The following is a 14864-nucleotide window of genomic DNA, read 5'->3' on the forward strand; positions in this document are numbered from 1 at the left end:
TACATCTGTGAAAGTTTCAAGAAGTGGAATTGTTTTGATTTTTTTGTGCATCCTCCGGTCAGAGAAAGCAGGTGCTTCACTGCTCGGGGCTCAACCTGTGCCATGCTTTGCTCTCCGGAACAGGGCACCGCTCAAAGGGGTGATCAGTGGGGTAGTGTTGAGTGTAGAGGTGGATCAAATGAAAAAAAATATTCCTGGTGTTTGGTGAGATGTACTGTAGACCCAGTGGCAATGGTGAGACGGAGAATACCCTGTCTGTCTTGTTGAGCTTTGACACAGAGTTTCTACCTGATAAGGTCAGGTTAGGTTATATTTGCTATTCTGTGAGGGCCTATGTTTCGAGCCCGCTACGGTGCTTTAGGTGCTAAAGATTCAGACATGTTGCAACTAGGTGTAGAAGGGAGATCCCACAATGTGATAAATGTGTAGGAGGGAATAGTCAAAGGGAGTCTACAGTTGTGATAGAGAAAGCATTGTTTGTCAACTGTGCCCATGCAGCTGGGGATCCGAAGTGCCCTCAGAGACAATTTGAGATTGCCAGAGTTCGATTAGGGAGGAACGTTTCCTATGCTGAGGCAGGGAAGAGAGTAGAGGGTGAGTGATTCGACTGGGAGCCCCCTAGTGAGTAGGCCTGAAGAGAGAGATCCAGAGAAAATTAGATTTTGTTGGAGCAGAAATCACAGAAGATAGATGTGGTTGCAGCAGCAGAAATATTTGGATGTGAGAGATTTTAGTGCAGAAAATGTACAGGGAGTTTTGAGAGAAGGGGTACCATCCTCCAAGGCTGATGGCCTGGTGTAGGATCTCTTAGGGCCAATGTAGTGGGATGGGGTGGTGGGTTTTGGGGGATAGTGTATTGGTGCAGTGTTAAATGGTGGTGCAATTTAGAGGTCCTGAACAGTCATTCTGAAACATGCTTTTTTTCTCATGACTAACTACCAGGAAGTTAGAAAAGACAGGTTGGGTGTGTGGGCAGCTTATATTCATGAGCTTGCCTTGACTGGCAGCTCTTTGAAATGCCTATATCAAGCAACTTGGATGCAGTTGCAGTAAAATCATCTCAAGCTAAGCTAATTTTAAAATATATATAAATCTACCGTTTGGCATGTCTCTTTTGATGCAGTTCACAGCAGCACTGACAGGTGTGCTGACCTGACAACTGCGTTGGAGTTTTGAACGACCCTTTTGTTCCATGCTGGCTGAAGACCTAGCTAGCCAGTAACTCGCTAACACCAGGCACAGCCAAAAAGGGAAACATAGAAGTATCTTTGCCGTAGATGAATGGTGTAAACTTTTAATTATATTTGCTGACACCCTGTCAAATTTTGGCACCCGTAGAGTAGCGATCTAGCTATACAAACCACGTCCCTCTGCAAACTAGCCTTTTCCGATGTTGATACTTATTTAAATTAGGTAAGAGAATATCCTGAGTTAAGGTGATTTCACCTTACCCCCTTAATAATGAATCCAACTGTTTGACATGGAGAGGGGACCAATAACTTTATGATAAAACTTAGCAATGTAGAACCAACGGTGTCTTTTATGATTTTCCCATTCCTTTTTCTTTTACCAAAAAGGTTATATCCGCACTCCGACCTGCAAAAGGCAGCAATAAGCAACACAGCGTCTAGTCTGCTGGAAAGCTGCACGAAGAAGACACCCTAGCTTTGACGCCAACTAATAACGCCCTTTCTCTTCAGTGTATACGGAAGTAAACAATGACCAAGAACAATTTACACATTAGCGTTTTTTCATTCTTGTTATTTAGACATTTATAAACACCATGGAACTCAAAATATGGCTAATTTAACTGCTGAGCATCACATACCCCATGTATTATTTAATTCGTGTTAGAGACAGGACTTGGTTGGTAGATATTATATAGGTTATATAGCAGTTACGCTAGCTGCTAACAATGGCTAACTGTATGGTTTTTCACACTCAAATAGCCTCCATCATGGAGGTGCTAGCGAATGCAGCCGTGGCAGAGATCTGTAAAGTCGTAGACGACGACTATGCAGTGTTTCGTTTAGAAATAACTCAAAGCCGGAAAGAAAACAGGGTATTACGGAGGAAACTACTGGAAATGAAGGTGTCACGGGAGCGCGCAGAGAGGACAATGCGAGAGCGCGTCCTCGCCAGTCGTCCCAGAAGTGTCAAGATCCTCGACCGATACAGAGGAATGGCAAGAGGTACATTTTGCAAAAGGCTACGGAGAAGGTCGCCGTTCATATATAGCTCAGTGCCTGTCGCCCCGTTCCCTTCTGCACGTGTGTTCAAATGTGTTACCCATAATTGGATCTTGGTCAGTGTTTGGATAGAATGCAATAATTTCCTTGATTAATTGGCTATTTTGCACAAAGACACTATCATATTGTAACCAGATGATTGATTTACTGCTTTTCCTATTATTTACTCATTGAAAACAATGTGATGCATGGCACATAATACATCAAACAATAAATAGTATATCAATAAGTTATAATTAGTGTTATCTTACATCCTTGCCAATTGTAGACAGCTTCAATAGTGTACAATATACTGCTAACCTAACCACCTCTTTTCCTCCAATCACTCTCTCAGGTGAAGGACATCTCACTGGAGGCCACAGGAGCTTTGTGAAGCCAGCGGGACACAATACATGGAGAGATGACCAACCATTCACTGTTGATGAGGGGAGTGGAACCTCAAACCAGCATGTTATCGTGATAGAGGTTAGTGTTATAGAGTTACACCAAATATTACAGTTGCTTTGTAACTCAAATGTGGCCAGTTTATTTCAGAAAGGCTCCCCTCAGCTATTCACTTGCTTACATGTACATCCTCATTTATCTGCCATAGGGGAGCTTGTGAGACTTGCCTACGGTTAATATGTGTGTGTGAATAACTCACGCCAGCGAGTGAGATAAGATGCAAGAATAATCCTTTACTCAGGTATTACATGTTACAGGTCGCGACATTCTATCTTGCATTACTCATCTCATATGTGTGTACTGTGTTCTATACTATCCATCTGAGCCTATGCCGCTGTGACATTGCTCATTCATATTTATATATTCTTATTCCATTCCTTACTTAGATTTGTGTGTATTTGGTATTTGTTGTGGAATTGTTAGATATTACTTGTTAGATATTGCTGCACTGTCGGAACTAGAAGCACAAGCATTTCGCCACAATCCGCAATAACATATGCTAACCATGTGCATGTGACCAATAAAATGTGATTTATCTATCCTAGATAGGTGCCCCACTAGCGCCATCTCTGGGTTGGTATTAATGCCCATTATCTTAACATCTTCCTTTTCATATAGAATTAGCTCGAGCACTTCATACCATTTTAATACCACAGTGAAAATACCTATTTACATTATCAACACCTTTTTAATTTTCTTGTCCTAGTGTGGCGCACTGGTAGCATATTGGGCACTTCTGGGAGCCTCAGGGCCTCTTCTTCATCTTCCACATCCTCCTGAAATTGTGGAGGAACAGTCGGCAGAGATAACTGCCCTGGTGGGTTATTCCCCATCTCCTCATTATGTGTCCTGCCCACACCATCCAGGTGATATTCACAGTCTTCCCATGTGGCCCTCCTGTACCCTATGCTCTCCTGAACTGGGCATATGCCCCTCCAGATCCTTCGATTCTTTCGGCCATTTACTTCCACTTCATATGACCTTGCGCTGATGTGCCCTATGCATGTGCCAAGACTCCATATGGCATCTCTGGCTTGAGGTGACAGGAGTACTCTGACCGTTTGGCCTTGTTTTATTACAGGCAGATTTTTTTGCATGCTGGTCATAGTAATGTTTTGACTTGTCCTGACGTGCACGCGTGTGTGCCTGAACATCCCTAATGACCTTAGGTGCGAGGAGCTTGGGAGCTGTTGGCAGCAGAGAGCGAGTGCGTCTAGACATTAAGCGACGTACAGGACTGCTGCCGAAGACCTCTGTGGGAGTATTTCTCCACGCCTAAATGGCTTGCCACACATCTCTGCCTTTCTGTATAGCCTTTGTGATGAGTCTTTGCTATTTTCACTGCTGACTCAGCCTTACCATTACAACTGACTGTGGTAGGATGAGGAGGACACATGATGGATCTCCCAGGCTTTTGCAAACAATGCAAAGTCGTGACTCGTGAACTGGGGCTTATTATCCGTAACTACACCTTATCTGATAAACACCTGCTTACAACAATCGATGATGCAAGCGGCTGTTGTGTCAATCACTTTCTCCACCTCCCAGAAATGGTAATAGTAGTCCACTATAATCAGGAAAGGAACACTCTTACTGTGAACAGATCCATTCCCACTTTAGACCAGGGACATGCTGGTAAATCATTTGGCTGCAGGGTTTCCTTTTGCTGCTTAGGTCGATTATCATTCCATATGCTGCACACAGCCACAAAATGTTTTAATTTAGAATACTGAGTCTCTGGCTTTCCTGAGACTGGCTTCGATCCCTGAGTGCCCTGCTTGGATACGAGAGAGAATCATCGGGTGAAGAGTTTCTGGCACTACCACCCTGTCGCCTTTTGTCTACGACCTCTTCCTGCATTGTTTGTCTCTGTATGTCCTGCAGTCCCTTACCAGGATGGGCGTACTCTTTCTTGTGTCCGGCCAGCCTCTTAGGATAGAAGACTGAAGCGTTCGAGAAGTCTTGTCCTCTGCTGAATGAGCTTTGGATAGCATCCCATGTCTATGGGGAGATGTTGTGATCAGTAGCATGGTTCACTTCTTCAACCTAAGCCTATAGAGCATGTACAGTCTCATTTGTCTGTTATTGCCTGTGACTAGCTGTTGGTAGTGCTGCTCAAGACAAGAAAGCTGCAATGTGAAGCTCTACTCCTTTCTTGTATACTACCTGAAGTTGATAACACTGAAGCTTTAGCGTCATCCTTTGCAGTTGCTACAGGGCAGACAGAAGAGTTTTTTTGAAGATGACCTCAAACGGCTTGGGATCAGTGTGCAACGTGATAAAGTCCCCATCATGAATGTACTGGTCACAGGCGAACAATATGGCCAGGGACTCCTTTTCAATTTGAGCATATCCTTTCTCCGTGGGTGCCAATGTCCTCGAAGCAAATGTAATGGGCTGCCCCTTCTGCAGGAGCGCTGCCCCTAGGCCTTTGTCACTTGCAACACATTGTAGGGTCACTTCCTCAGAGAGGTCATAGAACCTCAGTATTGGTTGGTTGCTTACCAATTTCTTGATTTGCGCTAATGCAGCATCATGTTGAGGACGCCATGCCCACAGCACATCTTTATTGGTCAGCCGACGCAATGGCTCACAAGTGTCAGACAGATGAGGTAAGAATTTGGCTAAGTCATTTTCAAAACCAATCAGTCGCTGCATTGCTGCACCTGCGTCGGTAGGTGGCGGCATTTGCTGTACTGCCTCCGCCTCCTTAGTCTGGCTTCAGGCCTTCAGCTGTCAAAAGATGTCCTGTGAATGTAATACTTGTGAGCCTGAGCTTAAAGTTGGTCTTTATTCAGCTATAGATTCATCTCCCTTTCTATTTGTAAGAGTTGAGTCAGGTTGTGGTCATGGTCCTGCACTGCTTCTTCCATTGTGACACCACAGCCGTGTGCCAGGATGTCATCAGCTGTGACGCTTATTCCTGTCAGTCCCTGAAGTGCATCCGTTTGCCTTCGCTGATATTCCTCTGCAGCTGGTTTCACACTCCTAAAGGTAACCTTGTCCACCGGTATCTACCATTGAGGGTCCAAAATGTGGTGAGGTAACTACTCTCTTCATCCAAATGTACCTGCCAGTACCCATTTTTTGCATCCATAACCGAAAAGGTTTTTGCTTTTGCCAGGCTTGGCCGTACCTCTTCAATGGTACGCATTCGGTAATGCTCAGGGTACATGGATCGAGGCAGACTTATTTTGCCAGGCTTTTCCATCACAACCATGTTAATTATCCCCTTTTAGGGTTTGGTGACCTTTGTAATGACACCCTCTTCCTCCATTGAATCAACAGCCTTTAGTATCTTTTCTTTCAGTGGGAATGGGGATTTGGCTGGGAAGCTGTTGAACTGGTCTAACAGGTTCATCCCCCACCAGGTGGAGCTCACCTAGCAGAGCCCCCACCCTTTCAAAAACATCCTCAAACTGTTTCAGTTTTGCCCGCGGAGGTGTTCAAGTCTGATGGGACGTTTTTAGTTTTTCTTTAGTGCTGACATGATTAACGACATGTTGGTGGTTGAGCTGTAGCACCTTTTCACACGTTTCTGCAGAAAGGACAGGCTGCTGCTGCAAGGTTTTCACCACTTGGAACTTTAGCACATTTGTTTCCCCATCATGATTGTCTTGTAGTTCACACTCCCCTGCTGGTGTCATAACCAAGCCACCGTACAGCCTTCGCCTTGCTTGGTTGTGGCTTTTCATCTCCATCCTGCATTACTTGCATAAAGTCTCTTTAGCCGAGTATATTAACAGTGGAGCCACTGTCTAGCTGGCATTTGATCATGCTGCTTGGATCATAATCACAGTTGTTAGTGGGGAAAGCTTTACATAATTGACATCTGTCATGTGTAGCATGTCAGCTTCTTCATCATCATTATGATCACTGCATATATCCTGTTTGAGCAGATTGACAGGCTTACTTTGTCTGCACACTTTAGCAAAATTGTAAAAACAATTCCACCGAATTTGCACAGAACCCCCATAAGCTGGACATTTGGCTCTTGCCTGTGTTGATCCACAGTACATGCAGCCATCTTTAGTATTTTTCCCCCTTGCGTCACTGTCCGACAAATTTTGTTTCCATTTTTCATCGACATGGTTTCTGTATTTGTTCTGAGTGGCATAATTGACAGATTCTGTCTGTTCAGGGACAGTGTTCATCTTTTTTAATTGGATCGGCGTCTGTTCGCTTGCTTTGCATAGATCTATGGCTTTAGTCAGTGTAAGTTTGCGCAGCATACTTTCTCTTACGCTGTTATCTTTACAGCCAATCACAAGTCTGTCTCTTGATCATTTCGTCTCTCATTGCACTGAAATCACATGAATCAGACAATTGATGCAGCCTCACAACATATTGACCCGACAACTCTGCTTGAGTGTGTTCACATGTTAAAAAATGAATCTTTCATAAATCCCATTACGAGTAGGTTCAAAACGTCTATGTAAAACGTCAAGGATTTTCTTTGAATTATTCCAATCCTCTTCCCACAGACCTAGGTGACGCTGAAGTATATGACACTGTCTTCCATTAATACTGGGCAGTGTTGCCACTCGCACATGCAGGTATTTTTATTTATTTATCTAAGCCGGTAGCGATTTCATAATTCTCCCACTGATCACGGAAAAACAGACAGTTTCGATACAAATTGCCTTTCATGTCCATGGCGCTAGGCACCGGGAATTTGACTGAGAGATATTGCAGGCTCTTTTTCCTCGCTCATCTGTTCCACTTGTTTGCGTTTATCCGACATTGATTACATCGTCCACATACCTTATGTTTTCCATAGGGCTTGGCTTTGGGTTCAATTCTCTGACACTGTGTTAGATAAGGTCCAAGCATAATCTTTTTGGTATTTGTTGTTTTATTAGGATCTCCATTCGCTGTTGCAAAAACAGGAGCTACTCTTCCTGGGGTCCAAAAAAACATTAAACATAATACAGAATGACATAACATCATTAGACAAGGACAGAACTACATACATTTTTCAAAAGGCACTATCTAGGTCAAATAGGGGAGAGGATTTGTGCCGCCAGGTGTTGCTTTATCTGTTTTTTGAAACCAGGTTTGCTGTTTGGTTGAGCAATATGAGATGGAAGGAAGTTCCATGCAATAAGGGCTCTATATAATACTGTACATTTTCTTGAATTTGTTTTGGATTTGGGGACTATGAAAAGACCCCTTGTGACATGTCTGGTGGGATAAGTGTGTGTCAGAGTTTGGGATTTTCAACACATTGTTTCTTATAAAAAGAAGTGATGCAGTCAGTCTCTCCTCAACTCGTAGCCAAGAGAGACTGGCATGCATAGTATTTATATCAGCCCTGAATACAATTAAGAGCACAACGTGCCGCTCTGTTCTATGCCAGATGCAGCTGAACTAGGTCTTTCCTTGCAGCACTGGACCACACGACTGGACAATCATAAAGATTAGACAAAACTGGAGCCTGCAGAACCTGCTTTTTGGAGTTCGGTGTCAAAAAAGCAGAGCATCTCTTTATTACGGACAGACCTCTCCCCATCGTTGAAACCATTGAATCTATATGTTTTGACCATGACAGTTTACAATCTAAGGTAACGCCAAGTCATTTCGTCTCCTCAACTTGTTCAACAGCCACACCATTCATTACCAGATTCAGCTGAGGTCTAGCCCTTAAGGAATGATTTGTACCAAATACAGTGCTCTTAATTTTGAGATGTTCAGGACAAGTTTTTACTGGCCACCCATTCCAAAACAGACTGCAAATCTTTGTTAACTTCTTTGGGAATGGGGGGCAGTATTGAGTAGCTTGGATGAATAAGGTGCCCAGAGTAAACTGCCTGTTACTCAGGCCCAGAAGCTAGAATATGCATATAATTAGTAGATTTGGATAGAAAACACTCAAGTTTCCAGAACTGTTCAAATAATGTCTGAATATAACAGAACTCATATGGCAGGCAAAAACCTGAGAAAAATCTGACCAGGAAGTGGGAAATCTGAGGTTTGTAGTTTTTCAAGTGATTGCCTATCCAATATCCAGTGTAAATGGGGTCAGATTGCACTTCCTAAGGCTTCCAGTAGATGTCAACAGTCTTTAGAAAGTTGTTTCAGGCTTCTATTGTGAAAGGTGCGAGAATAAGACCACTCAAAGCAGGTGACTCAGCTGAAAGCCATGAGTTGTTTATCGTGCGTGGCCGTGAGCGCGAGCTCCGTTCCCTTCCCTTCCAAATGACAACGGAATTGTCCGGTTGGAATATTATTGAAGATTTATGATAAAAACATCCTAAAGATTGATTATATACATCGTTTGACATGTTTGTACGAACTGTAATGGGACTTTTTTTGACTTTTCATCTGGACTTAGTGCCCGAGCTTTGTGCATTTGGATTAGTGAACTAAACGCGCGAACAAAAAGGAGGTATTTGGACATAAAGATTAACTTTATCGAGCAAAACAAACATTTATTGTGGAACTGGGATTCCTGGGCGTGCATTCCGATGAAGATCATCAAAGGTAAGTGAATATTTAACGCTATTTCTGACTTTTGTTGACTCCACAACTTGACGAGTATCTGTATGGCTGGTTTTGGTGGCCGAGCGCTGTACTCAGATTATTGCAGATTATCGCATTATTCGCCGTAAATCTTTTTTGAAATCTGACACAGCGGTTGCATTAAAGAGAAGTTTATCTTTAATCCTATGTAAAACACTTGTATCTTTCATCAAAGTTTATGATGAGTATTTCTGTAAATTATGTGGTTCTCTGCAAATTCACCGGATGTTTTGGAGGCAAAACATTACTGAACCAATGTAAACAGATTTTTGGATATAAATATGGACTTTATCGAACAAAACATACATGTATTGTGTAACATGAAGTCCTATGAGTGCCATAAGATAAAGATCATCAAAGGTTAGTGATTCATTTAGGTATATTTCTGCTTTTTGTGACTCCTCTCTTTGGCTGGAAAATGGCTGTATGTTTTTTGTGACTAGGCGCAGACCTAACATAATCGCATGTTATGCTTTCGTCGTAAAGCCTTTTTGAAATTGGACAATGTGTTTGGATTAACAAGAAGTTTATCTTTAAAATGGTGTATAATACTTGTATGTTTGAGGAATTTTAATTATGAGATTTCTGTTTGAATTTGGTGCCCTGCAATTCACTGGCTGTTGTCAAATCAATCCCGTTAACGGGATTTAAGCCCTATGAAGTTAACAGGTGCATGTTTATCAATAATTGGAAGAAGCAGTTTCATGAATTCATCAAGTGCCGCATCTGGAAGCTCCTCATTAATCACATCAGACCAACAAATATTTTTAACATCATCCACATAAGAGTCACAGCCAAATCTATTGTATGACCAGCTGTTGGAACTTTGTCTTTCCTGGATATAGGCACTATATTGTGATCACTGCATCCAATGGGATCACTGCATCCAATTAGAACAAAGTTCTACAGCATTAATAAAAATGTTATTGATACATGTGGATTTTTTTATTTGACATTTTATTTAACTAGGCAAGTCAGTTAAGAACAGATTCTTATTTTCAATGAGGGCCTAGGAACAGTGGGTTAACTGCCTTGTTCAGGTGCAGAACGACAGATTTTTACCTTGTCAGCTCGGGAATTCGATCTTGCAACATTTCGGTTACTATTCTAACGCTCTAACCACTAGGCTACCTGCCCCACATCTTGTTCCTGTAGTGGTTGTAAACACCCGGGTAGGTTGATTAATATCCTGAACCAGATTACAGGCACTGGTTACAGTAAGAAGCTTCCTCTTGAGTGGACAGCTTGATGAAAACCAGTCAATATTCAGGTCCCCAAGAAAGTAGACCTCTCTGTTTACATCACATACACTATCAAGCATTTCACATGTATTATTTAGATACTGACTGTTAGCACTTGGTGGCCTATAGCAACACCCCAAAAGAAAAGGCTTTAGATGTGCCAAGTGAACCTGCAACCACAACACTTCAATAACACTTGACATAATATCTTCTCTAAGCATTACAGGGATATGGCTCTAAATATATACAGCAACACCTCCCCCAGAAGCATTTCTCGAAATAGTCTGATTTATCTGTCATTGTTATCATGGATTTACACACAGAACTGATGTCCTCTCTCAATGACTTACAGATTCCTGTCATCTTGCCGTTCTCATGTTTCAACTCGTCGAGCTGACCCTGGGAGAACTGCAAACTGTTTTTCAGGTCCTGGACCTCTGGTCAGGTCGTCCATTCTTTTATAAGTAGAATCCACCAGTATTTGGACAAAACACTTAAAGCTATTTTCTTGTTGTTGTAACAACTGCTTGTTGGTCTCTTTTTGTAGAGACACCACTGGCACTGTCCTCAATGGTACTCCCGCCGGCTTTGGTCTTTGTCAGGGTAGTTAGCAACGTATGTTAGGCTGTTACTCCTCGCAGTTTCAGGCAGAGCAGGTGACAGGGGAAATTGAAAACAACTAACACGTTACAGGTGTTACACGTTACAGCTCAGACCCTCATAATGCACCCGTTTATCTATCCTAAATAGGTGCCGCACTAGCACCATCTCTGGGTTGGTATTATGCCCATTATCTCATCACCTGAGATAATTATCCAATTCAACTCATGCACCGGTAATAACCTCTTCTCTTCTTGTGTCAGTCTGCAGATGGAGAGGCTGCAGGTCCTGGAGGATCGTCTCTGGTCAAGCAGGAGAGGACTGAAGGAGAAGAGGACCCACGGCACAGCAGAGACATCCAGACTGGAGCCACAGGGGACCAATCCAACACCCCCATGCCCCAGCCCAGGACCAGATGCAGCATCACGGAGTTCAGTGGAACGCCGAACGCCGTCCTCAAGTCAGAGACAGACAAAGAGACTTTAACTGTAACAAAAAGGCTTTTACACACAGGATCTGACCACAGGTCAGACCCAGAAAGGCTGGGGCCACTGGTCTGTCCTCCGGCTCCTGGCTCAGAGTACTTACCAGTATTTCATCAGAGCCAGAGGAAGGATCGTTCGTGTGGAGATGGTGATCGTGACACGTTAGACAATGGCAGTGATGATCCGTCTTGTTCTTACGCTACAGAGATGGACCCTGACAACATGCTCTTGGGTTTAGAGACACAGGCTGATTTGTCTAGAGGACACTGGAATCAGTACAGTAGTAGTTTATACTCTGAAGGGGGCCTAGATAAGAAAGGGGAGGGTCTGGTCGTAGATGAATTGACTGTGAAAGTGGAGGGCGACGTTCCTACCACATGGATTGGAGATGGTCACCTTGGAGACGGACACTCACAGGGCAGAGATTTCTTAGATTACAGGGAAAGCTTAGAGACAAATTCACTTGTCGCGACCCACTCCACTTTACACGCATTCAGGGATCGCGACCTAGTGTCCACGTCGATGGGGCCTTCCGATTCACACAGCCGTGTTCTTTTTGATCAGAAATTGAACTTAAACGACAGGGCTAGAGTCCAGGCTCAGGGAGAGGAAGCCACATCAGAAAATAGTAAAGAGAAACGGTTCCTCTGCATGTTCTGTAACAAAGGCTTCAGCTGCCTCCAGAAGGTGGAGATCCACCAGAGGGTCCACACAGGGGAAAAACCTTTCAGCTGTACCCAGTGTCATATGCGCTTTGCCCAGACTGGTGACCTGAAGAGGCACCAGAGGGTCCACACAGGGGAGAAACCATTCGGCTGCCACCTGTGCCGGGCTAGTTTCTCCCACTCCTCCAGCCTGAAAAGGCACCAGAGGGTCCACACAGGGGAGAAACCCTACAGCTGCCCCCAGTGTGAGAAAAGGTTCTCCCACCAGCACCATTTGAAGATGCACCTGAAGGTCCACACGGGAGAGAGGTCGTTTGCCTGTACGCACTGCGGGAAAAGTTTCTCAGAGAGGAGCTACCTCAAAATACACCAGCAGAAAAAACATTCCACTCTATAACGTAAAAAGTAACCATTCTACTCGATAGCTTCTGAAGTTTGTCAAACTCTGCATTAAAGACAAAGATGCATTTATTGTTGTCAACCGAAAAGACCCACGGGTGCATTTGGTATATGAGAGTTACAGATTTCAGTGTTGAATATTCCTAGGTAGAATATTGCATCCAGACATTGTGTGATATATAAGGCATATACCCTGCTTTTGGAAAGTATTCAGACCCCTTGACTTTTTCCACATTTTGTTTCATTACAGCCTTATTCTATAATGGATTAAATAAATAAAAAATCCTCAGCAATCTACACACACTACCCCATAATGCGAAAACAGAAATAGCTTATTTACGTAAGTATTCAGACCCTTTGCTATGGGAAATTGAGCTCAGGTGCATCCTGTTTCAATTAATCATCAAGTTCTACAACTTGATTGGAGTCCACCTATGGTAAAGTAAATTGATTGGACATGATTTGGCAAGGCACACACCTGTCTGTATAAGGTCACACAGTTGACAGAGCATGTCAGAGCAAAAACCAAGCCATGAGGTCGAAGGATTTGTCTGTAGAGCTCCAAGACAGGATTATGTCGAGGCGCAGATCTGGGGAAGGGTATCAAAACATTTCTGCAGCATTGAAGATCTCCAAGAACACAGTGGCCTCCATCCTTCTTAAATGAAGAAGTTTAGAACCACCAAGACTCTTCCTGGTGCTGGCTGCCTGGCCAACCTGAGGAGAAGGGCCTTGGTCTGGGATATGACCAAAAACGTGATGGTCACTGACAGAGCTATAGAGTTCCTTTGTGGAGATGGGAGAACCTTCCAGAAGGACAACCATCTCTGCAGCACTCCACCAATCAGGCCTTTATGGTAGAATGGCCATCGGAAGCCACTCTTCAGTAAAAGGCACATGACAGCCCGCTTGGAGTTTGCCAAAAGGTGCCTAAAGACTCTCCGACCAGAAACAAGATTATCTGGTCTGATGAAATCAAAATTGAACTATTTTGGCCTGAATGCCAAGTGTCATGTCTGGAGGAAACCTGGCACCATCCGTACAGTGAAGCATGATGATGGCAGCATGCTTTGGGGGTGTTTTTCAGCGGAAGGAACTGGGAGACTAGTCAGGATCGAGGCAAAGATGACTGGAGCAAAGTACAGAGAGATCCTTGATAAAAACCTACTCCAAAGTGCTCAGGACCTCAGGCTGGGGCAAAGGTTCACCTTCCAACAGGTCAACGACCCTAAGCACACAGCCAAGACAACGCAGGAGTGGCATAGGGACAAGTCTCAATGTCCTTGAGTGGCCCAGCCAGAGCCCGGACTTGAAACCGATCGATCATCTCTGTAGAGACCTGAAAATAGCTGTGCAGCAACACTCCCCATCCAACCTGACAGAGCTTGAGAGGATCTGCAGAGAAGAATGGGAGAAAATCCCCAAATACGGTGTGCCATGCTTGTAGTGGCACACCTAAGAAGACTCTAGGCTGTAATTGCTGCCAAAGATGCTTCAACAAAGTACTGAGTAAAGGGTCTGAAGACTTATGTAAATATGATATTTCAGTTTTTATTTTTAATAAATTTAATAAATTTAACAAAAAAACGGTTTTCACTTTGTCATTATGGGGTCAAGGGGTCTGAATACTTTCCGAAGGCACTGTAAGCCTAAAAAGTATGTTGCATATTGTGTTTGTACTATAAGCTATATGATGTTCACAAATGCCTGTTTCATTACTTCCATTCAACTATTGTTTTGACACTTTTAATAAGAAAATTAATGCAATTCATCGAGTTCATGCAGATTTTTTGTTCAAAGCATGTTGGTGTGGTGTATTTAAGACTTGTTGATGTGTAATGTTTGGTCATTCGGACTTACACCCAACAGCGCTTTATAACCATTATAGACTTACTAAATATACCTACACATACACACACATACACACGAACAAACACCTATGCTTCACTTCAAAATAGTTCCGTCAGGTTTGTCTGATGATGACTTTAGACTTATCATAGCTGACTTATTTTTATCCACAACATCATCTTTACAGCGCCTTCAGTAAGTATTCAGACCCCTTTTACTTTTTCCATATTTTGTTGTGTTAAAGGCTGAATTTAAAATGGATTAAATTGAGTTTTCTTGTCACTGGCCTACACACAATACCCCATGATGTCAAAGTGGAATTTTGTTTTTAGAATTTTTAACAAAATGAAAAGTCTTGAGTCAATTAGTATTCAACCCCTTTGTTATGGCAAGCCAAAATAAGTTCAGGAG

At 43.2% G+C, this 14864-nt stretch overlaps 1 protein-coding gene across 1 annotated transcript; it reads left to right on the plus strand.

Moving 5' to 3' along the window:
• Nucleotides 1–1617: 1617 nt before the first annotated feature.
• Nucleotides 1618–12694, plus strand: LOC109900447 (zinc finger protein 813-like). Its single transcript, XM_031837827.1, has 3 exons — nt 1618–2192; nt 2584–2714; nt 11320–12694. The coding sequence occupies exons 1-3, from the start codon at nt 1916–1918 to the stop codon at nt 12601–12603; spliced, it is 1692 nt and encodes a 563-aa protein (XP_031693687.1). The 5' UTR covers nt 1618–1915; the 3' UTR covers nt 12604–12694.
• Nucleotides 12695–14864: the final 2170 nt, after the last annotated feature.

This window comes from Oncorhynchus kisutch, linkage group LG12 (assembly GCF_002021735.2).
Source record: "Oncorhynchus kisutch isolate 150728-3 linkage group LG12, Okis_V2, whole genome shotgun sequence".
NCBI lineage: Eukaryota > Metazoa > Chordata > Actinopteri > Salmoniformes > Salmonidae > Oncorhynchus > Oncorhynchus kisutch.

What these genes read in the sequence shown, in the direction of transcription:
- LOC109900447 (XM_031837827.1), top strand. Translation starts at nt 1,916, where the DNA reads ATGGCTAACTGTATGGTTTTTCACACTCAAATAGCCTCCATCATGGAG. An exon ending in ATACAGAGGAATGGCAAGAG is followed by an intron (nt 2,193 to 2,583) that starts GTACATTTTGCA and finishes TCACTCTCTCAG; the next exon opens with GTGAAGGACATCTCACTGGA. An exon ending in AGCATGTTATCGTGATAGAG is followed by an intron (nt 2,715 to 11,319) that starts GTTAGTGTTATA and finishes TTCTTGTGTCAG; the next exon opens with TCTGCAGATGGAGAGGCTGC.